Below are 26,276 nucleotides of genomic sequence, written 5' to 3' on the forward strand. Positions count from 1 at the left end.
ACCCTAATCCTTGTTTAAAGCCCTAATTTAAAACAGTAACCTTGGCATGAAACCCTCATTTGAAATTACAACCGTCTTGAAAAACACCTTCTTTGAAACCCCAATTCTACCTTGAAACCCTAATTTGAAACGGTAACCTTGTCTTCAAACCTTATTTTAAAATCGTAACCCTGGTTTGACACTTTACTTTGAAACCCCAATTTGTAAAAGTGAACCAGGCTTTAACCCCTAATTTGAAATCCTAACCCAGGCTTAAAACCCTTATCTGAAACCTTAACCCCACCTTGAAACCCTAATCCTTGTTTGACGCCCTAATTTAAAACCCTATAACTCTACCTTGAAAACCTACTTTGAAACTGTAACACTAGCTCAAAAACCTAATTTAAAACCATAACCCTGGCTTGAACCCCTACTTTTAAATTGTAACCCGGGCTTGAAATCTCAATTAAAACCCTAAACCTCCTTGTAACGCAAATTCTAAACCCTAACCCTTGTTTGAAACGCCAAACCAGGCTCAAAACCCTAAATTTGTAACCGTAATCCTGTCAGTGCTTCTTCACTGACGTCCTCCTTAACTTTGTATACGCGCTACTACCGTTATATGGTCGTGCAGTAGAAGCGCTTTGCTGCCATCTGCTGGTAGCCAGTAAAAACTGTTGTTTCAAACACGCTTGAAATATGGCATAAAACAAAAATAATTAGGGCCCGAATGATATGGATTTTTTTAAGCCGATGCCGATAATTGGTAGAATAAAATTCTGATAACTGATCAATTGGTCAAATAATTAAAATATATATATATATAATTAATAAAATAACGTATTTTTGGGTCCGTTACAACAATGAAGACATGAATTACAGGCATAACATTTGACTGTTTTACAATATTTTGTATTGTATTTGTATGTAGTATTTGTTTGACTTTACAACAGTTACAACAATCTGAAAAAAAAAAGAAAAATCAGCCGATATTTGTTCGATTTGAAAAGAGCTAATATCGGCCGATTACAGTGGCCATCCGATTAATCCATCGGGCCTTAATAATAATAACGTATTATGTATAATAATTACAGGGTGCTCAGATCCTTACTGCTGCCAAAGGACTGTCCAACCTCAAGGTAACTAACATATCTTATTGTTATGATGATGATTAGTATTATGATTATGACCACATTTGTCTTTTAGGGTGGCGGCGGAGGTGAGGCAAAAATGCTGACGCCCAAGCAGTGCACAGTGGTGGATGCCAGCCTGGAGAGCCTCAAGGTAGGTGGAGCCATTGAGTCACATGACTAAGCCTAAAGTTGGGTTCAAAGCCAGGGTTAGGATTAAAATTTTAAACCTGGGTTTGGTTTTCAAGTTAGGGTTTCAAACTACAGTTAAAAGTTTAAAATTTGGGCTTTGAACAAGGGTCATGGTTTCAAGACACGGTTAGGATTTCAATTTAGTATTTCAGGCAGTTGAAGTTTTAAAACATGGTTTAGGGATTTAAGCCAGGGTTAGGGTTCCAAATGAGGGTTAGGGTTTCAAGCCAGGATTAGAGTTTCAAACAAGGATTAAGGTTTATATTACAGTTTTAGTGTTTCAAGACAAGATTAGGGTTTTAAAGTAAAGGTAGGATTTCAAGACAGGGTTCGGGTTTCTAACAAGGATTAAAGTTTTAAATTTGAGTTAGAAATGAGCTTGGGTTAGGGTTGTATAGTAGGGTTTGGCTTTCAAATTGGGGCTTCAAGCAAAGGTTAGGGCTTCAAATTAGAATTTCAAGCCTGGGTTAGGGTTTTAAGGTAGGTTTTGGTTTCAAAATAGGGTTTCAAGCCACTTAGTGTTTCAAATCTGGGTTTCAAGTGCAGGTTAGGGTTATAAAGTAGGGTTTCGAGCCCTTGTTACAGTTTCAAAGTAGGGTCTCAAGCTGCCTGCTTTAGGTTTCCAAACAAGCACTTTCAAGTGCTTTTAACATTTCGCCACTTAGGCTAAATATAAGATTGCGCAATCTGGCTTCTCGTGGTTTAGCATCTTTTCTTCCTCAAGCTAAGGAACTTTATTCAATTAAATATAATCAACTTGCCCTGCGATTGGCTGGCGACCAGTTCTGGCCCAGAGTCAGCTGGGATAGGCTCCAGCACGCCCGCAAACCTAGTGAGGATAAGTGGTATGGTAAATGAATGAATGATTAATCAATTTAATATAATTGTGTTGTTGTTGTTGTAGCAATATTTCCACGCTGGAGGAAACGGCCTGAAGAAATCTTTTGTGGAGAAAAGTCCCGAGTTGTCATCGCTGAGTTACGCTTTATCGCTCTACTCTCAGAGCACGGACGCCCTCATTAGGACTTTCGTCAGCACGCAACGCCAACAAGGTGACGACCATAACACTACACACACACACGCACCTAGCACTCATCAAATCGCATGCTTAATGTGTGTGTGTGCGTCTGTGTGTAGTGCACAGCGGCATGGGCATTCGAATCACGGCCAATGAGAAGACTCGACCTGATCGAGGTGAGCTCTTAAGCCTCGCCCCCTGAATGATGTCATCTGTCAATCTTGAATTTTCGTCATTTTGTCTTGTATCAAGTACGTGAAAGTTATTCTTCAGTGAAGGTACAGAAAATAACTTTGGTAGAAGGTAAAGGCACCTTGTAGTAATATTAATGAGTAGTGAAAGATGGTTAGGGGAAATATATCAGAGTACAAGTATACATTTTACTGAGGGAATGTTGTGGAGTATGCCAGAAATAAAAATAACAAAGATGTGTGAACATTCTACTTAAGGACAGTAACGAGGAATTTGTACTCCGTTACGCAAGACTGGGTTGACATTATCGAATTAGAGTTTCAAGCCAGAGTGAGTTTCTAATTAGGGTTGCAAGCAAGGGCTCGGGTTTCAAAGTAAGTTTCAAACAATACTTGTGTTTTAAATTAGTTTTAAGTCAGAGTTATGGTTTCATGTTAAGACTTCAATCCAAGGGTTGGGGTTTCAATAAGAATTTCTGCATGAGGGTTTTAAACAAGGGTTTCAAGCTTTTGTTATTGTTTCAAAGGGTAAGGATTTTGAATCAGAGTTACGGATTTGCGGTTACGGTTTTCAACCTGGTTTTGGGTTTCAAACATGCCAAGGTTTCAAGTTAAAGCCTCAATCCTGCATTAGAGGTTCAAATAATGGTTAGGGTTTCAAGATAGGGTTCTGAGCCAGGGTTAGGGTTCCAAATTTGGGTTTCAAGCTTGGGTTAGGGTTTCAGGACAGTGTTAGTGTTTTGAATCAGGGTTAGACTAGGGTTTAAACTAGGGTTAATGTTTCAAAGTAAGGTTTTGAGTCCGGGCTAGGGTTTCAAACAAGGCTTAGGCTTACAAAATAGGATTAGAGTTTCCAGGCTGGTTTAGGCTTTTAGATCAGGGTTAGAGTTTGAAATCTGGGTTGGGGTTTGGAACCTGGGTTAAAGCAGGGGTTAAAAACATACGGCTCACGGGCCCAAACCGCCCCAGTAGGGGGTACAATCCGGCCCGCAGAAGGAATTTGAAAGTGAACAAAAATACATAAGAGGCTTAAGGGGCCGTGGGGAATAGGGACAATTTTGAGAATTAACATTTAACAAATGTAACTAACCCTTTTCTCAAGAAATCTGAGATGGTTTTTTTTTATGTAATCATTTAAAGATTTTCCTTGTGTACTTGTTTTGTGTTAAAACAAAGGAAAAAACTGTTAATTATGAATATATTAAGTGTGGTATGATTTTAGTTTGACATCAAATTGGGCTTTATGTGGGCCCCTGAACTACGATGTGTTTGACAACCCTGAGTTAGGGTTTCAAATTAGGGTTCCAAGTCAGGGTTAGGGTTTCAACTTAGTTGGAGCTTTGAGTCAGAGTTAGGGTTTCAAAGTAAGGTTTGCAGCCAGGGCTACAGTGTCAAATTATGGTTTCAACCCAAGGTTTCGGTTTGAATTGAGAATGTTGTGTTCTAAATGTGTGTGATACAGCACTTCCAGTAGTAATCAGCGTTGATGCCAAAAGTGACTTTTTGTGTTTTTGCGTTTGAGGTTCTGGAGTGGAGAAACCAATTGGCGAAGTCGTCTTACAGGTGGACGTCCTCACCAAGGACCGCAAAGTCAACGTCAAAGGTAGTGATGGACAAAATCGTGCCGAGCCTTCGAAGCATGTCGAGCAACCCCGGGAGTAATTTCAGAAGCGCGTATTGAAGCAGGATTTGTTGTAGGCAAATCATGTCAATGCTTACGTATGAAACCTCAGTGTTTTGACAAGTCGTTCACGTGTTGGCATGATTTATGAAAAGATGAGGAAAACAGCGTAGTGGATCCACAGAGGTTTTGCATTTTAGTTGTCCTGTTGCTGCTTAGCCAACTTCACGTTTTTTCTTATAGTCTGCTAAAAAAAAAAAAAAGTTCCCATGTATGACAACGCTTTGAGTAGATCTCGCCAAATAAGATATCGCACATCATTTGCCATGAAATGTGTTATGAGTAGTAACATATTTCATGACTTACTACTATGATTCAGAAGTTTTTGTTGTTTTCCAATTCAGTTTTGAGTTCTGAGCTTTTTTTCCCCCCCTCAGGTAACAAACTGGTTCGATTTAGAAGTTCAGCGACACCGCACAGGACCAAACATTGCCAAATTTTTTATTATGAGTGTAGCAAATTGAAATTAAATACAAAAATAATTGATGATCCCCTTCACCACAAGTCTCCAAGGGCTTCACAATGATTGACGTCTTAACCACACATTAATCATAAATACATTACATTAATGAGCCCCACAAGATATAATTATGGTGTTTTAATTTCAGGGATTATTCCCCATGCGGACACTGTTTCAAGACTGCAAAAAAGCCATCACACATAGTTCAAATGACAATCAGGATTTGGCCAGCAGGGGAATTTGTGCACACGTGACCCACACAAGATGAACCTTTTTGTGAATCAATTAAATGGAAAGTTTCAAGTCGGAACCAACCATGAAAACGCATATTGGCGGTCTATCCCATCTTATTCAAGAATTCTTGGGGTTAAAAAAAAGTTGTTGTTTTTTACCAAGGCGTTAACACTGGGGAATACAATTTTTGTTGAGTTTGGTCTGACAGCTGTTTTTAACAAATTTTTGGGTGTGGAATCCAAAACTGATCTCAGTTTTTCTCTATCACATCAAGTTTTTGAACTATATATCCCTGTTTTCTTTAAAGAATATGAAAAATACTGTACTTAACAGATTTTTGCTTGCTCTATAAAACTTTTTAAATATTGACATACAATGAAATATGAAAGAAACAGGCATGAATGCAATGTTTATTTAACACTATTATGTTTTACAAAGGATATGGCACAAATCCTTAATTCCTACTATGCTAGCTTTCCGTTTGCAGATATTGATAGTACCGACCTATTGGGAGCTACACACACCTCACCGTACTGTTTCAATTGTGACTGCACAAACAGGTTGCCACGTAGTTGTAGATGAGTCCAATTGTTATCAGCTGGCAAGTCTTACTACAGCTAATCAGTGGAATTTTGCTTATCTGGAAAGTAATCTGTGGAGAAAATAAACTTGACATGCTAGAAAATAACTGACTGGAATTTTGGAATCAGCATGCCAATTTTAGTTTTAATCAGCATAAAAATCTAACTCAACATAATTTTATAATTGTTCCCCGGTGTAATGGGCCTCAATTATTCACGGATTTTCGCTATTCACGGTCCAGCCCAGTTCCTATCCCCCAAGAATAGCGAGGTCCACTGTACTTGTCAGGAAATAACATGTTAGCTTACTAGTTACTTAGAGTGGGTACACCCACTTAAATTTTTCACTCTGTTATATTGAAGCCATTTGTTAAAATCATTTAAGTTCATTTTTTTCCTCATTAATGTACACACAACAGCCCATATTGACAGATAAAAAACGTAATTGATGACATTGTTGCTGATTTATTAAAAAAGAAAAACTGAAATCTCACACAGCCGTAAGTATTCAGACTCGGGTGCTGTCCGTTTCTTCTGATCATCCTTGAGATGGTTCTACACCTTCATTGGAGTCCCGCTGTGTTTGATTATACTGATTAGACTTGATTAGGAAAGCCACATCCCTCTCTATATAAGACCTTAGAGCGCACAGTGCTTGTCAGAGCAAATGAGAATCATGAGGTCAAAGGAACTGCCTGAAGAGCTCAGAGACAGAATTGTGGCAAGGCACAGATCTGGCCAAGATTACCAAAATAATTCTGCTGCACTTAAGGTTCCTAAGAGCACAGTGGCCTCCATAATCCTTAAATGGAAGAAGTTTGGGACGATCAGACCCCTTCGTAGAGCTGGCCGTCCGGCCAAACTGAGCAATTGGGGGAGAAGAGCCTTGGTGAGAGAGGTAAAGAAGGACCTAAAGATCACCGTGGCTGAGCTCCAGAGACGCAGTTGGGAAAGCGGAGAAAGTTCTAGAAAGTCAACCATCACTGCAGCCCTCCACCAGTCGGAGCTTTATGGCAGAGTGGCCCGACGGAAGCCTCTCCTCAACAAAACTTGTTGCATCATTCCCAAAAAGACTCATGGCTGTATTAGCTCAAAAGGGTGCTTCTACTAAATACTGAGCAAAGGGTCTGAATACTTATGGCTGTGTGATATTTCAGTTTTTCTTTTTTAATAAATCTGCAAAAATTTCAACAATTCCATTTTTTTCTGTCAATATGGGGTGTTGTGTGTACATTGTGGAAAAAAATGCACTTAAATGATTTTAGCAAATGGCTGCAATATAAAAAAAGAGTGAAAAATTTAAGGGGTCTGAATACTTTCCGTACCGACTGTGTAAAATTGGTCATAGAGTAACGTGTTACGATACTGTAGCATCACTGACCACCACTTCCTCTATTTATATTTACCATACTTCATGAAATTAGAGTTGCTGAGTTATTGTGTTCCCGTCCATCAGTGATCAGCGTGAACGACATTCGCTGGCAGACATCCGGAATGTTCCGTCCGTTCGTGGAGGTTTCCCTGCTGGGACCGGCGCTGGTAGACAAGAAGCGCAAGTTCACCACCAAGTCCAAGAACAACTGCTGGAGCGCCAAGTTCAACGAGAGCTTCCAATTGTGAGGCACATAATCACACATACATACATTACATTATATTATATTATATATGTACATTTCAAGCCTGCGTTAGGGTTTCAAACAAGGATTAGGGTTTCAAATTAGGATTTTAAATGGGGGTTTGTATTTCAAATTGGGGTATTAAGTCTGGGCTGTTTTAAACAAGAGTTATATTTTCAAATTCGGTTTTCAAGCCATCACTGATGGTGTAGTGGTACACTCGCCTGACTTTGCTGCAGGCAGCGTGGGTTCAGTTCCCACTCAGTGACGGCGTGAATGTGAGTGTGAAGTGTGAGTGTTTCTGTGTCTATTTGTCCCCTGCGACTGACTGGCAACCAGTTCAGGCTGCAGTCTGCCTTTCGCCCGAAGTCAGCTGAGATAGGCTTTAGCAGGGACGCCCAGACTTCCCTCTCCCCAGCCACTTCATCCATCTCTTCCGAGGAGATCCCGAGGCGTTCCCAGGCCAGCCGAAAGACGTAGTAGTCTCTCCAGCGTGTCCTGGTTCGTGCCCGGGGTCTCCTCCCGGTGGGACGTGCCCGGCACACCTCACCAGGGAGGCGTCCGGGAAGCATCCGAATCAGATGCCTCAGCCACCTCATCTGGCTCCTCTCGTTGTGGAGGAGCAGCGGCTCTACTCTGTGCCCCTCCCGGATGACCGAGCTTCTCACCTTATCTCTAAGGGAGAGCCCGGTCACCCTGCGGAGGAAACTCATTTCGGCCGCTTGTATCCGGGATCTCGTTCTTTTGGTCACGACCCACAGCTTGTGACCATAGGTGAGGGGAGGAACGTAGATCGACCGGTAAATTGAGAGCTTCGCCTTTCGGCTTAGCTCCTTCTTTACCACAACGGACCGATACAAAGTCCGCACCGATCCGGCAGTCGATCTCTCGTTCCATTCTTCCCTCAAGACCCCAAAATACTTGAACTCCTCCACTTGGGGCAGGATCTCATCCCTGACCCGGAGAGGGCACGTCACCCGAAGGTGATTCTTCTTCTCATTCTTCTTCTTTTCCGACTGAGGACCATGGTCTCAGATTTGGAGGTGCCGATTCTCATCCCAGCCGCTTCACACTCAGCTGCGGACTGCTCCAGTGAGAGTTGGACGTCACGGCTTGATGAAGCCAACAGAACCACATCATCTGCAAAAAGCAGAGATGCAATACTGAGGCCACCAAACCGGACCCCCTCTACGCCTCGGCTGCGCCTAGAAATTCTGTTCATAAAAGTTATGAACAGAAACGGTGACAAAGGGCAGCCTTGGCGGAGGCCAACCCTCACCGGAAACGAATCCGACTTACTGCCGGATATGCGGACCAAACTGTGACTCCTGTCGTACATGGACCGAACAGCCCATATCAGGGGGTTCGGTATCCCATACACCCGAAGCACCCTCCACAGGACCCCCCGAGGGACACGTCAAACGCCTTTTCCAAGTCCACAAAAGACATGTAGACTGGTTGGGCAAACTCCCATGCACCCTCGAGGACCCTGCCAAGGGTGGAGAGCTGGTCCACTGTTCCACGCCCAGGATGAAAACCACACTACTCCTCCTGGATCTGAGATTCGACTTCCTGACGGACCCTCCTCTCCAGCACCCCTGAATAGACCTTACTAGGGAGGCTGAGGAGTGTGATCCCCCTGTAGTTGGAACACATCCTCCGGTCCCCCTTCTTAAAAACACACACAGTCCTTCTGGATTGGCAGTCTGCCAATCCAGAAGCACTGTTCATGCGATGTTGCAGAGGCGTGTCAACCAGGACAGCCCCACAACATCCAGAGCCTTTAGGAACTCCGGGCGAATCTCATCCACCCCCAGGGCTTGGCCACCAAGGACTCTTTTAACGACCTCAGTGACCTCAACCCCAGAGATAGGAGAGCCCGTCTCAGAGAACCCAGACTCTGCTCCCTCATGGGAAGGCGTGTCGGTGGAATTGAGGAGGTCTTCGAAGTATTCTCCCCACCGCCTCACAATGTCCCCAGTCGAGGTCAGCAGCGCCCCATCCCCACTATACAGAGTGTTGATGGTGCACTGCTTCCCCCTCCTGAGACACCGACTGGTGGACCAGAATTTAAGTCTGTGTTGGGCTTCAGAAACAGAAATTCTGGTTTTTAAAACGGTGTTATGCTTTCAAAGTAGGGTTTGAAGCTAGACTTTTGAGTCTAGGTTAGGGTTAGAAATGAAGGTATTGAGCCTGAAACAAGAGTGACTGGGTTTTGAGCCTGGTTAGGGTTTGAGGTGGAAAGTTTGCTACTTTTATAGTCCTGGGCATTAGTGTATTGTATAGGTTTTCCATTGGTTAAAAAGTCTTTGTTTAATGTAATTCTTCTGTACATTTATATACATTATATAAAATTACTTTGTGTGTGTGTTAATGTAAAATGTAAGGCTGCAACTAACATTTTAATAATTGATTATTCTGTCAATTAATTTTTTTATTGATCGGTGAATGGATTAAAAAAAAAAAACTTAAATGTCTATCCCTTTATTCAAAACAGGGCATTATTTCAAATTGACAATGCAGAAAATGAACAAACAAGTTGATTATAATTCAGTTCCTGGTTCGGTCCATAACATCCGTCCAAAATCGGCCCAAATGTTGAGGAATGATTTCTAAAATAAAAGCTGATGTTTGCAAATGTCTTATTTTGGTTAAACATAAACGATAATCAGTCTGCTTTCATGGAGTACGACAGAAAACTGAGAACACATACTGTTGAGAGGCTGAAATTCCGATGGATTTGGACAATTTTAAGTTATGCAAGGTCTCTAAACGATTAATCGATTATCAAAATAGTTAATTTGATAATTGATTAAATGTCGATTAATCAATTAATTGTAGCATCTCTAGTAAAATGTGTACATTAACATCGTGTTTCCTTCCTTGTCAGCGTTTTGGGCAAAGAGGGTTGGGAGTGCTGTGAGCTGCACGCGTCAGTCAAGGACTACTGCTTTGGCCGCGCCGACCGTGTGGTGGGCGTGGCCGTGCTGCAGCTACGAGACGTGGCCGAGCGCCGCGCCTGCGTCTGCTGGTGCCCCCTGGGTCCCGGCATCGCCACAGACCAGACCGGTACCACCGTCATGCGCATCCTGGCCCAGAGGCCCAACGACGACATCGCCAAGGAGTTCGTCAAGATCAAGTCAGAGACACGGCCCGCCGAGGAGGGCAGGTGAACGCAGCCCTCGCTTTATCCCGGGACTAGGGACTTTAGGAACACTATTTTGTGTGGTTCCGGCAACCGGGAGTACCAAAAACTAAAAGATCCTGGAACTTTAGGCAGCATTGGAGGACCTTGGTGTTTGGACTGCAGGAATTATTGCCTAAATGTAGTTCTGGGTAACTTATTGGGACCAAAAGAAGACCTTAGTATGGGGGCAGTACTTCGGAGGTGGACAGAACTTTTGGTTCGCTAACAAATCTGACTGGTATGTATTACAAGAATTCAATGTTCCTGGAACTTTCAGTAGCTTTGGAAGACCATTGTGTGTTTGGACCGCAGGAATTATTGCCTAATTGTTGTTCTAGGCTAATTTATCGGGGCCAGAAGAAGACCCTTGTAGTGGGCTAGTACTTTAGAGAGGTCCAACAACTACAAGTACCAAGAACTAAAGATTCCAGGAACTTTAGGTGGAATTTGCAACTTTTAGAGGACTACTGTGTATTTGGACCATTTAAACCATTTAAAAGTTGGTTACAGGGTAGTTTACCAGGGCTAAAAAAAATACCTTCCAACACTACAATTACCAAGAACTAAAAGTTCCTGGAACTTTAGTCTGAAAATGTGTTTTGGGAAGCTCGAGGGCGGGCTCTGAACATATGCGAGTAGAACAGTTTAGTTCCAAGAACTACAAGTACCAAGAAATATATGTTCCAGGAACCTTAGGTGAAACTAGGAACCTTTGGAGGCCCTTTGTGTGTTTGGGCTGCAAGAATTATTGTCTACATTTATATCTGGAGTAATGTATCGAAGCCGAAAGAAGACCTTGATAAGGGCAGGGTAGTACTTTTGAGAGGTCCAGAACCTTTGTGCAGCTCTAAAGACCAGGAACTGCAATTAACAAGAACTAAAAGTACCTGTAACTTTAGGTTGAGTGAAACTAGCAACTTTTAGAGGATTGTCTAAATTTAGTTTAGTAATTTACCAGAGGCCAAAAGAAGACCTTGCTGTGGGGGTAGTACTTCCCAGAGGTCCAAGAACCTTTGGGGAGACACACACACTTATGATTAGAACTTTTCACTTCCAGGAACTAGAGGTTCCAAGAAGTAAAAGGTCCTGGCACTTAAGCATATGTTAGAACTGCAGGAAATATTGTCCCAAAAATATGTTCTGAACTAGTTCTTTGGGACCAAAAGAAGAGTCTGCTAAGGGGGGTAGTACTTTCAAGAAGTCCAGGAACCTTTAGGGTAGGCTTTGACCGTGTCCAGTTGAAACCGGAACCTTTCAATTACCAAGAACTAAAAGTTCTAGGAAATTTAGGTGGAGCTTACCTATTGTCTAAATTTAGTTCTAGGGTAATTTATCTCAGCAGAAAGACTATTCTGCTAGAGAGGTAGTACTTTTAAGTCCAGGAACTAGAAGTACCAACAACCAACTACTGCAACTATTGTCTACATTTAGTTCTGCAGTAATTTATCGGGGCCAAAATTACACATTCCTCCTAAATTACCATCCTGATGTTTACAAACATTTTGATTTCCGAGTTATTAGAAGATAAATGCTAGCTTGTTAGCTTCAACCTGTGCTCTTACGTAGTGAACTTTTAACAGCAACCATTTTGCAGCTCTTTCCCTCCATTTGTTGGTGGAAAATAATGCAAAATAAGCGCATTTAAATGTCATTTGAAAGCCTTTTAGAAATAATCATCATATATTATCATTAATTGTAAAAAGAACGGCCGTAATGACGATACGAGTCAGCTTCCGGTGGGTCGTTTTGAGTACCTTTCTTCGCTTGGTGTCCTTAAAACTGGTGCTTGACGACAACACTCGTGGATTTAAAAATGAGAAAAGCAACGGACATAAAACGACATCCTCATTTTCATTCTGCCTTAGTTCCAAACTGCGACGACCGCTGCCAAAATGAGGACAAACTTTTACCTGACTTCTAAAAGTGTCTCAGCTGAACATTTTGAATTGGATTTCAATGCGTTAAGTGCCAGCAAAATCACATTAGATAGCCAAACTGTTTGTTAATGATGCAGAGTGTGTTTACAATGTGGCAAGAAATGTGAGCTCCTCTTGTATATATGTACATAAGATAATAAATAAAAGCATGTATTTGAACAAAGTGTACAAAATAACTGTTTAAATTGTGAACCATTTTGCCATGTATGTAATGTGACATATGGAGACAGACCAAATATGTAATAGTCATTCAATCAATCGTGTGATATAATGGTGCAATAAAAATGTTTTCATAAAATATTTATGAAGGTAGTGTGGTCTAATTTTTTCTTGGATAAGTTATTTAAAAATTATATTCAATTTGTACGGTGGTGTCTTGAGATACGACTAATTTGTTCTGTGACCATGCTCATCACTCAAAACATCTTTCCCCATTGGAACGAATGGAAATGCCATTAATCTGTTCCAGCCTCCCAAAGCACTTCCAAAAATATTTGTAATGTTTTGTGACAAGAAAAATGGCACTATAATAGTGTACTTTATATAAAAATACATAAAGATGTAACAATGTAAATAAACCGTTTTGGCTAAAAAATGTTTTGTTTCAATTCAATATATACTGTGCTGCTCGTTCTGGTGGGTGCACTTTGGCCACTGGGGGTTGGGGCGGTGGGGTATAATACAAAAATAGTTTTATTGTGCATGGAGCCAGTCTCAGCTCCTCAGTAAATCGCCGTAATATTAGTCATTCCTCACAGAGGATAAAGAACATATGCCTTTTTCTTCACGCAGAAAAAGAATTGACTAAAACCATTGTCTGTTTCACTTCATTTTTCACAATTACCAACTTCAAAGGCCAATCCCAAATGCATCCTCCAGGAGAATATTAAGTACAATATTTTTCAGTTTTTATTAGCCATTGCTAAATTTGAAGTTCGTTAGTTCATTCTGTGTTGTGACATAATCCCCTAAGATCGCTCCTTCGCTTAATACATTTAACTTTAACATCCGAAAACTAATTACATAAATGTAGGCGCATTTCCTAATACAAGATGTACTAGCGGATCAACTCTTGTCGCCGATGTTACGTGTGGTTCGCGGTTCCGATGAGACCACAACCAGGACCACGACCCGCAGCACCAACGCGAAAATACAAAAAGACCAGCCCAACAAATACGACACTGGCTGATCTGATGAGCAAAAATGTTGCTTAAACATAAGAGTAGCAAGAGAGGATGTCCGCTCCAGAGGTGGGTACAGTAGCCAAATGTTGTACTCAAGTAAAAGTACTGTTACTTGACAATGTGACTCAAGTAAAAAGTAGTCCTAAAAAAAATTACTTGAGTAAAACGTACACAGTGAAATAATTACTCAAGTACTGAGTAAATAGTGAGTAACTTCTGATTTTTTAACCACAGCATGAACATTAAAAATAAATTAACTAAAATGCAAATTCTGACGTTTCTATGTGTGGGCATGTGTGTACGCACAGTCAAAACTACAACAAAACTTGCAATTTACTGCCCGGTGTTTTCTCAAATTATAAGTGAGCTGAAATATCCACGTTTAGGCAGACAGTGCCAGACAAATACTATTGTTCGTTTAATGTAAACAAGCGCAGCGCGCCGTTGCCTTCATGGTAAGGACGACCTTCCCAACATGGCCGCCACGTAGGCATGACGAAGAGCTGGTTTATCGAGTTGTAAAACCTATACTCAAGAAGCCCAATAGAAGACGTTGTGTGAGGTCATGTGACTTTCTTGTGTCGTTTGATTGGTGAACTAGACCTCAACGTCACTAGCACTTAAATTGGATTGGGGCAAACAGTGCCAAAGTTTAAATCGTAGTCTCGCTCACGAAATAGTTGCTAAATAAGCAATAATTGATAAAAGCAGCGACCGACATTTAGATCATTGAATTTCGCCTAAAGGATTTGCATGTATGGTTATAGCACCGCGACACCGATTGCATTCGTTAGCCCATCTATGGTTTCCCCATTGTGTTACCATTAAGCTAACGGACTGTAAAGACAAAGTTATGTTTTTTTTGTTTTTTTTTAAATACACGTCATTTTCTGTTTTATGTTGAGTTTGACAGTAAACTTTCACTTTAACTGGGAGTAGCAATAAACAGCTCAAATCCTCTTTTTTTTTTATTATTACAAATTTTTTTCAATTTAATTTTTCAATCTGCCATACAGGTGCTCGCTGTGCAGTGAGCCAAGTTAAGTTCACTGCCACCACGCAACTGTCATATCTCAAATTTTCGCTTGCAAGTCAAAACAAAAAAAAAGTCTGCCAAACGAAAGCTCGTGTCTCGAAAAACTCATGTCAGGTCACTCATATCTCAAAGCACCGCTGTATTGCTAATTTGTGCATGCAATCAGAATGGAAAAATGGTGAGGTCATTGAGCGCTTCTGTGAGGATGAATTTGTAATCTGATGGGTTAAGGAACAGTCCTATTGGTAATATACTGGCATTGCCCAGCAATACTGATTGTGTTAAGATGGTGTATGCTAAAGGTCTGTCAGCAGGTTGTTTGTGTATAATGCTATATCTGTCACAAATGTTCTTAGCGGCGCACAACTGTTGATTGTACCGTTAATGTCTTACTCTAACTAGTGTTTAATGTTTTCATTCACTTGGATAGTTGGATCATTGATTGCTGGTGTAATGCGTGTTTCTTAACTTGACAAATTTAAAAATATTTATGTTATAACAGATCAACAAGCAAACTTGTTTTTTCTTTTACATCTAAGTAAATGCATATGTAATATTTGTAACTTGAATAAGTAATAGCCTTATTTAACATTAAGGAGTACATTTATGGCGGCACTGGAGCACCCGGACAAAAGGGGAGAACATGCAAACTCCACAGAGGAGAGGCCGGATTTGAACCCGGGTCCTCAGAACTGTGAGGCAGATGTGCTAGCCAGTCGTCCACCCTCAAACAGGCAACCATTTGGCTGATGTGGCCCTCTGTGAAAATGAGTTTGCCGCCGTGGTTGAAAGTGAAAACACCGGACATGTATATTAAATGAATGTGATGCTTATTAAAGTGAACTCCCGTAATTATTTTTTAATATATATATATCTATATATATATATTTGCGCTAGGTGAGGTCACGGTTCTACTCCCGCAGTTTCCGGTGTGGTCCGGAAGTGCTGTTCGCTTGTTTACATTCTTTCGCATTAGGTAACGGCTCAAGCAAAACAATGGCTGACAGTTAACCGGCTCCGTATAAAAACCTCTTGAAACCGCTTTTACCTCTCCGCTGTCGGGCTGGACCACCATGGCGTCCCCGCTGCTCGTGCTTCTGTGGCCGGGGCTGGTGCTGCCTTTCGCGGCGGCGGCTCCGACTCGTCCGTGGGTCGCCGTGGTGGAGGTGTACGCGGAGCAGCGGTTTAGCGGCACTCTTCTCCGCGGGGAGGTGGTGACCGCTAGCCGAGGAAAGAGTAACGAGGGTCCCGACGAGGAACCGGAGAGCCTGGAGGGAGAACTAGTTCTGGTCCGTGGAACACATTTACGGTTGTATGGGGATTATTACCTAATGTGCATGGATTTAAGACCATTTTTTGTTAGATTAAGGACTCGGAGCCGCAGGTGAGCGGAGATGACAAGGAGGAGGGGGAGCTTTGGATCGGCGTGATGCCCGTGGAGGACCACCAAGTGTCCGCCGGGAGCCGGCAGCAGGAGTCCTTCACCGAGGCTGTGGTCAGCAGGGTAAGGCCTTTTGTCACATTATAGTCATACAAGAGAGTGCAATTTCTTCAGAATTTCCTTGTGAGTGCTGAAGAGGAAATAAAATGCTGTGGAATTAATGCAAAGGTTGAAATGTACAATGCGGCACTTTTAAGTTGGAATGGTTTGAAGAAAGTAAGTGAAGTTATGAAAATTTATTATTTTCTCAGCACACGCTTCACTCCAGAAGAGAAAAAAATCCTGGAGCTGTGCCTGTTGTCAAATATGGTCAAGAAATTTGGGAGGAGGATGTACAGTTCCTTGCTAAAGTATTGGAATGGCAAGGTCAGTTCCCTTGTTTTTGTTTTGTTGTTTTCTGAAGACATTTGGGTTTCAGATCAAGATATGTGACCAAAGTTCAGAATTCCAGCTGCTTTTATTTCATGGTATTTACCTCGAGATGTGTTAAACAACTGAGGACAGAGCACCTTTTGTTTGAAGCCACCCACTTTTCAAGTGAGCAAAAGTATTGAAACAGTTTACACAACAACATTATTAAATTAACACATTAATAAAAATTAAAGGGAATAACTTATTATTTGGTAGCAAAACCCTTACTTGCAATAACTGAATCAAGCCTGCGACCCATTGACTTCACCAAATTGTTGCATTCTTCATTTGAAATGGTTTTCCAGGCCTCTACTACAGCCTCTTTCAGTTCTGGTGGTTTCTCCCTTCAGTCTCCTCTTCAGGAGGTAAATTGCATGCGCTATTGGGTTAAGGTCCGGTGATTGACTTGGCCAGTCTAAGACTTCCACTTTTTCTCCCTGATGAAGTCCTTTGTTGTGTTTTCAGTGTTTTGGGTCATTGTCTTGTTGCACGATGAAGCTTCTCCCAATTAGTTTGGATACTTTTTTCTGTAAATTGCCAGAAAAAATGGTTTTGTAGACTTCAGAATTCATTCTGCTGCTACCATCATGAGTTACACCATGAATAAAGACTAGTGAGCCCGTTCCAGAAGCAGGCATGGAAGCTCAAGCCATGACATTACCTCCACCATCCTTCACAGAGGAGCTTGTTTGTTTTGAATCATAAGCAGATCCTCTCTTTCTTTATACTTTGGCCTTTCTATCACTTTGGTAGAGGTTAATCTTGGTCTCATCAGTCCATAAAACCTTGTTCCAAAACCTTTGTGGCTCATCTCTGTACTTCTTTACAAAATCCAATCTGGCCTTCCGATTGTTTTTGCTGATGAGTGGTTTGCATCTTGTGGTATGCCCTGTATATTTCTTCTCTCGAAGTCTTCTTCGAACTGTGGATTCTGATACCTTCATCCCTGCCCTGTGGAGGTTGGCAAAGATGTCACAGTCTGTTGTCTTTGTCTGTTTCTTCACAGCTCTCACAATGTTTCTGTCATCAACTGCTGTTGACACCCTTGGCCAACCTGTTCGATGTCTGTTGCTCAGTACACCAGTAGTGTCTTTCTTTTCAGGGACATTCCAAATTGTTGCATTGGCTATGCCCAATGTATGTGCAATAGCTCTGATCGATTTTCCCTCTTCTCTCAGCTTCAAAATGGCTTGCTTTTCTCCCCCAGATAGCTCTCTGGTCTTCATGTTTGCTTAACAGCAAATGCAGTTTTCACTAGACTTTACACCGATCTGATCGGTATCGCCCGATAATTAGCATTTTATGCTGATCGGCTGATCGTTTTAAATGTCATAATTCGCCGATCCGATCAATGTCATTGATAGACTCTGCAAAAGACATTTACTCCACGTCTTAGTCATGTACAGTACATTCGAATCCAAAGCTAGTTTATTTTTAGCCTTGTCGCGTGTCTTCTGACGTAGTACTGTAAATATCTGAACACCAATAAAGTTATGTTTAAAAAAAACAACTGTCTGAGACAGACATGTAATGCGTGGATCAGACTACAAGATACATTTGGTCTTTCACAATTGTACCATGTCTGACTACTGCAATAAAATCTTGTATTCTGATACAGACGCATCCCGTTTTTTACGATCACTGGGCTTTATCTTGTCAACTCAAACGTGACCGGATACGCTCGTTACTATGGCGACAATGACAATAATGGGTTGCGCCAGAGAAGAACAACATGGGGGAAAACGTGTTGGTGGTCACCAGTGCTCGGGAGAGGACGTTCGTTTAAGGCTTGCTTGAGGTATGTTCACGTACTTTTAATACGATACTGCTCGCAAGCAAGCAACAAAACGTTATGTAGCCTAGCAAGCTACTGCTAGTACTAACGGTTGTAAGCAACATGCAGGCGTTCTGTCGAATCATGCTCTAAAGTTTTGATGTGTGTGAAGTAATTTAATTACAATAATTACAATTATTTCTGTCATGTTGTAATTGTTGGTTTGACCTGACTGACTATAAGTTTCAGGATCAGTGAAAAAGTGTGATTTATAGTCTGGAAAATACAGTTTATCTAGTATAGTACTGTATTTTCCGGATTATAAACTGGTCCGGAGTAACAATCGCATTCGTCACAAAAGAGTCAGGAAGAGGGGCATGCAACTGGCAGCTTTCCACCGGAAATTGATTTGAATTCTCCTCCTTGAGTTTGATTGGCGGTTGGCAAACTAGTTAGGTGCATTACCGCCACCTACCGGACTGGAGTGTGGATTGGTCAAACGGCATTATTCAGAGCAGTGATTTCCAACCTTTATGGAGCCAAGGCACATATTTTACAATTGAAAAATCTTACAGCACACCAACAAACAAAAATGTCACAATTACTGTATGTACTTCCTGCCCTGTAATAGAAGACCATTCATTTGTTCTGTCTGTCACTATGCCTCACTGGCATAAATAGATGGAAAAAGATACATTTATTGTAAATATTTTTTTTGAGCAATTAAGTACACAAGTATATACAGTAAATGAACAAGCCATTTAAATAGACACATTGCTCCATCTTGTGATCGGCTCCAAAAATCCTGATGGTGTAAAGCCTAGTTTTCACAGGTGAAACCCAAAGCCAAAAACAAGCACTATGTTTAAGCAATCAATCTAAAAGGCAACACCTGAGCAACTACAAAACACCCATCAGTCACATGTTCTAATACTTTTGCTCACTTGAAAAGTGGGTGGCTTCAAACAAAAGGTGCTCTGTCCTGTGGTGTTTAACATCTAGTGATCTAATTTTTTAATCCCTAATTTCGTGGGTTTTAGGAGCTGGAAACCCAAATTATGTCAAAAATAAACAAATACTTGAAACTGTTGAAATTGCGGGCCCTGAATCCATTAAAGAGTAACTTTTTGAATGGACTTATGAAAATAAAAAAAACTTTTCCATATCATCGATTTTTTTGGAAAGGGTCTGTAGATGTAAATACCATGAAATAAAAGCTGGAATTCTGAACTTTTGTCTCAGTCATCTTTTGATTTGAACCCCAAATGTCTTCAGTATACAACAAAAACAAAGGAATTGACCTTGCCGTTCCAATACTTTTGGAGGGGACTCTAAATCTGGAAAATGTCTATTAATTTATCAATGCTGTACCTTGTCTTGGAAAATGTGGATTAATGGAGAAAAAATGTGAATTGGGGGGGTGTGATACAATTCCTAAATTGTCCTTTATCAGTTGGAGAAACGTGCAGGAGTCGTGTGGGAAAAGTTGGTAGAATAATAAGATTTAAATTTTTTGGGGTGCAGAATACCATTTTGTGTGTTCATTAACAAAAACTATGTATTGTCCATTTTTTGTCACGTAGATGAAGCGGGCATTGGTGCTCGGAGCATCCGCGCTCATCATCCTGGCTCTCAACCAAAACACAGTCAGAGAAGTATGAAAAAAAGTGTGTGTGTCCATAAGAAGAGAATAACTTGAAATAAAAATGATGATGAAGGTTTGTTTATGTTGTGGTTTAGATGGATCTGTCGCCGGTTCTTTCCAAACCTGTCATCGTGATCCAGACGTCGGAGAACGTCACCAGGCTCCTGGGAGCGTTGCTCAGGTAGGCTAATGTGCTAAAATAGTAGCATGATAATATGCTGAGATGCTTCATGGTCACATAAAAACATGCTAATTTAGTAAAATGCTTCGTGGTAACATGCTTGTCTGGGACAGGCCATTATTGTAGCAAAACTATTTGCAAATGCTTATTTCAATCCACAAATCTGTAAACAAAATCCGCATCTTTAACCAGAGTCACAAATGTGTCAAATGAATCTGCGTAATTAGTAGTGTTGTAACACTTGAGACCGGTTTTGGTCTGGGGACCACATTTTGAAGGGCTTGGTCTTGTCTGGGACTCTACTCCCAAAAGTCTTGGTCTTGTCTCAGTATTCGACTGGCCGGACTGTGGATTTTCCGTCAAGACCAGCACTGATCTGCAATTCCTCAACTTTATTAATTTCATAATAAGGACACACACTTGGTAAAAGGTAAATGGTTCTTAAATGCAACCAGGCTCTTCTTTAAATCTTCGTTCTTAAATATTTATCTTTTGCAAGGATTTAGTTGGGGGGGGGGGGGGGGGGGGGGGGGAAATGGTTACGTTTGAGATTTGTGCATGTTGTGCTTTGAAAGAGTTGGAGACAGCAACTTGAGCACAACACAATTAACTGGATGTAGAGACGCTAGCATCATAAATTTTTCAAAAGCTTCAGTGATGATACTATTTGTGTGAACATTTTCTAATTATTACCATCTTTTTTCTAGCAACTATTCCAGTTTAAATGTTAATTAAATGGTACTTGCCCATGGGTCAATAGAAGATCCATCCATGTTCTTCCTGGTCTCCGAAATACAGAAAGATGTCAAGGGCCTGGTGAGCGTAACAATATTATTGGTTCTTGTACCCCCTGTTGATGTGTTGTGTGTAATTTCAGAGGCGCACACATTTGCAAATCGCCTCATGAATTTGTGAGTAATCGGCGGCAGGAATCTACACAATTGTACACAAGTCACGTGTAAGAATATATCCAATCCAGAAGCCCAATATTCACAGATCACAAATTGTACACACTTGTGACTCTAGTTACACATTTGTGAGAAGTTACACATTTGTGGCTCTTGTTGCATATATATGACTCTCTTTATGCGTTTGCATTTATGCAAAATTTGTGACTGACTATGGATAGACTGTGGATTGAAATATGCATTTGCCAATGGTTTCGCTAAAATAATGGCCCCATATGCTTGATGCTAAAATGTTTACGTATTGTGTGGTGTGTTCCTCAGGGGCCTCCATGCGACTGCTAAGATTACCTTCGGCAACATCCTACCTGACAACCTGGTGAGTGTTGGATATAGCACCCCCTGGAGGACAGTCAGTAGCTGACCGTGTGTGTGTGTTGTGGGACAGGGCGCCACACTGACACTGTGGTCGAGCTGCGGGCGCTCCAGAGGGGGGCGCTATGGTGAGTGGCAGGGCGTCATCTGCACGGGGGAGACCAACTCGCAGGTGCAGGTACATATAGCACGTAGTACGTATTAACAGTGAAACACATGAATTCAATTCGTACTATATCCTACGAGGGGGGAAAAAAAGGTCCGTCCTGTGTGTGTGTGTGCGTGCGTGCGTGCGCGCAACAGAAGTACCTGCAGCGGTTGTGGGACACTGTCCTATGGGTGGCGCTTTTCCTCAGCACCGGTGTCATCCTGCAGGCCCGCTGGCAGAACCACGACCGCCAGATCCACGGCAACATGGAGGTAAATCCATGTGGATTTGACAGCTGTCAGTTGATCACTAATGACCAACGTCTTCATCAGTCTCTCCCTAAACAGGACGTTCAGAAGACCATCTCGTCCCTCCGGACCAAAACCTATCGAAGGCCCAAAGTGAGGCGCGACGAGACAGACAACTGTGCAGTCTGTCTGGAGGCCTTTAACCACAACCAGGTAAGAAAGACAACCTACTTGAATATGCAAATGAGACTGGTGACACGCCAACGTCCACAGTGTCTTCGTGTGTTGCCGTGCCGACACGAGTACCACCGGGACTGTGTGGACCCCTGGCTGTTGCTGCATCACACCTGCCCACTGTGCAAGCGCAGCATCCTCGGTGAGTGCTACAAAATATTTGCATCCGGCACCAGTGTCCGATTGACGCCACATTCGGTCGGCACTTGTGTTTCTCATGATAGGACACACGTAAATCAAATAAGAACCTATGCTGTGAAATGCACAGGTAATCTGCAACTTTGGTTTGAAGGGGTTGTTTTTTTTAAATTAATATTAGCATCCAGCACCAGTGTGTCCAATCACACGAAATCAGTTCTTCACGACAATTTTACACCAAATGTTTGCCAGATACGGTGGATATAAAAAGTCAACATCTGTTCAAATGTCAGCTTTCTGTGATACAAAGAAATGAGACCAAGATAATTTCAAAACTTTTTCCACCATCGTGGCCTATAACCTTTCCAACTCAACTGAAAAAAGAACAGATCTTTGAGCGGGCAAGCTAAATAAACTGCAATAGTCTGGTGGAGGATCCATAATGCTGTGACCCTGCTTTGTTTCATCTGGTACTGGAAAAAAAAAGAAACTTATCAAGAGATTTTAGAAAGAGATGTCTTACCCAGTGTAATAAAACTTTGTTTGAGGTGAAGCTACTGGGTCCTCCAGCAAGACAAAGACCCAAAGCACACATCCAAAATCACACAGGAATGGTTTAAAAGAGAAAAAAAAAAAAAAAAGACTTTTCAAATGGCCAGCAATGCGTCCTGATCTCAATCCAATTGAACATCTTTGGGCTGAGCTGAACTCTACCACATGGAAAAGAACGCTGCAAATGTTCCAAGAGATTGAACAAATTGCAAAGGAAGAGTGGGAAGTGTAGAAAGCTTATAGATGGATACAAGAAATGTTTGCAGTTTGCAATTGTTGTAATTAAGCCACATTGGAGGGTTTTTGAGCATGAACTGCCTTTTTAAGGTCAGGTTAGGACTTTGACTAGGCCACTCCAAAGTCTTCATTTGGTTTTTCTTCAGCCATTCAAAGGTGGACTTGCAGGTGTGTTTTGGATCACTGTCCTGCTGCAGAACCAAAGTCCATTTTAGCTTGAGGTCACGAACAGACGGCCAGACTTTCGCCTTCATGATTTGGTAGACAGCTGAATTAATGGTTCCATTTACCACAGCAAGTCTTCCAGGTCCTGAAGCAGCAAAATAGCCCCATAGCATCACACAATCACCACCATATTTTACTCTAGGGATGATGATGTTTTTCTGAAATGCGGTGTTACTTTTACGCCAGATGTAATGGGACACACACCTTCCAAAAACCTTTGTCACATCAGACCACAAAGTATTTTCCCAAAAGTCTTGAGGATCATCTAGATATCTTCTGGAAAATTTGAGATGAGCCTTCATGTTGTTTTTGCTCAGCAGTGGTTTTCATCTTGGAACTCTGCCATGCAGGCCATTTTTGCCCACTCTCTTTCTTATGGTGGAGTCAATGAACACTGATCTTAACTGAGGCAAGTAAGGGCTGCAGTTCTTTGGATGTTGTTGTGGGGTCTTTTGTAACCGCTTGGATGAGGCGTCGCTGCGCTCTTGGAGTAATTTTCTGCTTCTGAGGAAGAACGGCCTGCCACAGGAGCTGTTGAGGCAGTTATACACAGCAGTCATCGAATCAGTCCCATGTTCTTCCATCACAGTCTGGTTTGGAGCTGCTACAAAAAAGGACAAACTCCGACTGCAACAGACAATCAAAACTGCTGAAAAGATTGTCTGTACCCCCCTACCCACCCTTGAGGACTTTTACACTGCCAGAACTAAGACAAGAGCATGCAAAATCCTCCTGGACCCTCCACATCCTGGTCACCACCTCTTCCAGCTCGTTCCCACAAGTAGGCACTACCGATCAATGCCAACTAAAACAATCAGACATTCCAACAGCTTCTTCCCCCTTGCCATTGACATCTTAAACAGTTAATTTACAATCCCAATGCAGCATGCTGCCGATTTTGTTCGTTGTCACATATCTGTCGGGCCAATTACTCGTGCACTCACTGTAATAGTCTCGACACGCTGCACTCTTAGAATATCTGTTGTTGACCAATACTGGCCCACTCATGTGCCTGAGTAGCATCTGCAACATTTGCACAATCAACATTGTCCCAGATTATCGCACTACCAGTCACTTTAAACTGCACACATTTCCTGACATTTCTGCGCTCATTGGACAACGGTCATTACACCGGACTATTGTTCTATTATTAATTTCAAACTGCTCTACTTGCTAGTGGACTCTGCATCTTTTTGCACATTATAAAAAAAATAAAATAAAATAAATAAAAATTTAAAAAATAAAAATTGTACCGACATTACATTACTGGTAACCTTTTATTGCTCAGTGACTGTGTTTTTTATGTCTTTATTTCTCAAAAGTATTCTCTGTCAATTGACTGTTGTCGTACTAGAGCGGCTACCAGAGACAAATTCCTTGTGTGTTTTTGACATACTTGGCAAATAAAGATGATTCTGATTACTTTCTTTCTCATTTGTTCCTAAATTTCTTTAGATCTCAGTATGATGTCGGGCTTTTGAGGATCTTTTGGTCTACTTTGTCAAGCAGGTCCTATTTAAATTGTTTCTTGATTGTGAACCAGTGTAGCAATATCAGGCCTGGATGTGGCTAGAGAAATTTAACTGGTATGATAAACCAGTTCTGTTTTAACAGGATTGACTGGCGACCAGTTCCGGGTGTACCCAGTCTCTTGTCCAGAGTTGGCTGGGATTGGCTCCACCGTGCCCATGACCCAAGTGAGAACAAGTGGTACGGAATATGGATGCAAGTTTTATCCAAAAACTGCATTTTGTGTTTGTGTTTTCTTTGACGATGGGAAACATTTAAATGTGAAAAACAAGCAAAAAAATAAATCAGGAAGGGGGCAAACACTTTCACACGAATGAAACTGCAAAAGGTGGACCGACGTCATACTGAACCCTATGCATTAGAAATGGGATGTCACTTTCATATGTGAGTCAAGGCAGGTGAGTGAATACCTTCGGCAATGTAGTGTATGAAAACAGGAATGAAGCCTAAACATCGAATATTGTCCTCTTTGGTGACATCTTGTCTTTAAAAAAAACCACTGTAGTTTAAAGTTCCTACAGTTGCATTGTCATGCCCCACTTCGCCATTCACCTGAACTGGAGGACATGCTTGGACCCATTTTGCCGACTGCGCAAGTAGGTTGCGCATATACAGAGCTGTACAGGTTATGGCGTCACAGTGGTTGAAGTTTTGAAATGATTTGTCTTGGTTTCATTTTTTTAATATCACAAAAGCCTGGCATTTGAACAAGGATGTGTAAACATTTTATTTCCACTGTATACTAGACAAATGGGTGACACTTTTATTGCAGAAGTTGTGACTCTTCATACTAAAATGTGAGCGTTTGATGATTCGCCATGAAAAACAAAACATCCCCGGAGCAATTTAGAAAATATTTGCATCCGGCACCAGTGTGTCAGATTTACACCAAATTCGGCACTTGTGTTGATCACGACAGGACGCATGAAAATCAATGTAGAACTTATGCTGTGAAAGGCACAGGTATTCGGCCATTTCTGTTTGAAGTTCGTCCGATTTACTAACTTGTTTCCTCCTTAGGCACCATCCGCAGTGAAAATTAGTGGTCATCGTGGGAACACTCCAAATTATTATTATTTTTTTTTACCCTTTTGTTATAAGGACCTGGATCAGAAACTGTTGCGTGTCCACAGGGATTCTTCTGGGAATTTTTCCCACAACCAGGACAGTGGTTTTGACACTGCTTTTTCATCTGCCACCACGGAAATCTCAGCAGGTAAATTGGCACTGGCCGGTCCCAAATTATGTCAACACACTGTCAAATTAAAAACATCAACTGTGTTTTAAAACTGTAGATTTTAAAAGTGTGAATCAGGTTTGAGACCTTATTCAAGTATTTATTCTAAGCATTTTCATGTGCTGTGGTTACAAAGTGCTAACAGATCAGGTCCATGTACAAAAACTGGTGAGTTGTGGTTTGTGACTTGAAGGCGCAAACTGGACGACAAGGTCAATGCAATAAACGTCTACTTCCAAGTGTTAGTTTTTGCTTTGTCTTTTTTTTCGTTAAACATCTTTTGACTTTGGTTTCCAATCAAATAAATTATTTGTCCAAAGGAGAAAGCGTCAGTCATTAAAAAACAGCAGTCCTCTTTTTCTTCTTTTCCCATCACGAGGGGATCATACCTTTGTTCCTCTTGCGGTCAGCCATGTTGCGGCGGTTGTGGTTGGCCCCGCGGCCCTTGTTGGCCTCCTTCTTGCGTCTGTCAAGGAATGTGTCCAATGTCTGCCCCTGGCCTTTGGGACAGCCCACCACGTGGCTGGGACGCTCCGGCCGGATGCTGAGGCGGATCGGTCGGCGCTTAA

The 26,276-nt window shown here is 41.7% G+C and overlaps 3 protein-coding genes across 20 annotated transcripts in view; 2 read left to right on the forward strand and 1 right to left on the reverse strand.

Moving 5' to 3' along the window:
* LOC133474841 (protein unc-13 homolog B-like) overlaps nucleotides 1-12,508 on the forward strand; it is a 99,339-nt gene extending 86,831 nt beyond the window's left edge. For all 14 annotated transcript variants that reach the window (XM_061766904.1, XM_061766908.1, XM_061766907.1 and 11 more), the window contains 7 exons: nucleotides 1,074-1,118; nucleotides 1,186-1,263; nucleotides 2,206-2,353; nucleotides 2,439-2,495; nucleotides 4,033-4,113; nucleotides 6,923-7,082; nucleotides 9,973-12,508. In XM_061766904.1, coding sequence (XP_061622888.1) covers nucleotides 1,074-1,118; nucleotides 1,186-1,263; nucleotides 2,206-2,353; nucleotides 2,439-2,495; nucleotides 4,033-4,113; nucleotides 6,923-7,082; nucleotides 9,973-10,255 — 852 coding nt within the window. In that variant the 3' untranslated portion in view covers nucleotides 10,256-12,508. The remainder of the gene's footprint in view (nucleotides 1-1,073; nucleotides 1,119-1,185; nucleotides 1,264-2,205; nucleotides 2,354-2,438; nucleotides 2,496-4,032; nucleotides 4,114-6,922; nucleotides 7,083-9,972) is intronic.
* A 2,857-nt stretch (nucleotides 12,509-15,365) lies between these two features.
* rnf215 (ring finger protein 215) lies at nucleotides 15,366-25,952 on the forward strand. Of its 4 annotated transcripts, none has more exons than XR_009787643.1 (10): nucleotides 15,366-15,715; nucleotides 15,790-15,930; nucleotides 19,636-19,707; nucleotides 19,793-19,878; nucleotides 21,108-21,162; nucleotides 21,232-21,352; nucleotides 21,462-21,578; nucleotides 21,654-21,767; nucleotides 21,828-21,930; nucleotides 25,491-25,952. XR_009787643.1 is itself a non-coding variant. In XM_061766942.1 (10 exons), exons 1-10 carry the CDS (start codon nucleotides 15,500-15,502, stop codon nucleotides 25,646-25,648), a joined length of 1,101 nt encoding a protein of 366 aa, XP_061622926.1. In that variant the 5' UTR covers nucleotides 15,366-15,499; the 3' UTR covers nucleotides 25,649-25,952. The 4 variants fall into 4 exon arrangements, 2 of the variants coding, with proteins under 2 accessions (XP_061622926.1, XP_061622927.1); XR_009787644.1 differs by having other exon boundaries at nucleotides 25,572-25,606; XM_061766942.1 differs by having other exon boundaries at nucleotides 21,232-21,336; nucleotides 21,639-21,767; nucleotides 25,572-25,952.
* The window catches only part of ascc2 (activating signal cointegrator 1 complex subunit 2), a 35,647-nt gene continuing 34,550 nt past the window's right edge, over nucleotides 25,180-26,276 (reverse strand). For both annotated transcript variants that reach the window (XM_061766937.1, XM_061766936.1), the window contains exon 19: nucleotides 25,180-26,251. In XM_061766937.1, coding sequence (XP_061622921.1) covers nucleotides 26,080-26,251 — 172 coding nt within the window. In that variant the 3' untranslated portion in view covers nucleotides 25,180-26,079. The remainder of the gene's footprint in view (nucleotides 26,252-26,276) is intronic.

This window comes from Phyllopteryx taeniolatus, chromosome 3 (genome assembly GCF_024500385.1).
Source record: "Phyllopteryx taeniolatus isolate TA_2022b chromosome 3, UOR_Ptae_1.2, whole genome shotgun sequence".
Classification (NCBI taxonomy): Eukaryota; Metazoa; Chordata; class Actinopteri; order Syngnathiformes; family Syngnathidae; genus Phyllopteryx; species Phyllopteryx taeniolatus.

Coding starts and splice junctions, on each gene's coding strand:
- rnf215 (XM_061766942.1), top strand. CDS start 15,500: ATGGCGTCCCCGCTGCTCGTGCTTCTGTGGCCGGGGCTGGTGCTGCCT. Junction 19,708..19,792: donor ACCAAAACACAGTCAGAGAA/GTATGAAAAAAA, acceptor GTTGTGGTTTAG/ATGGATCTGTCGCCGGTTCT. Junction 21,163..21,231: donor ACATCCTACCTGACAACCTG/GTGAGTGTTGGA, acceptor GTTGTGGGACAG/GGCGCCACACTGACACTGTG.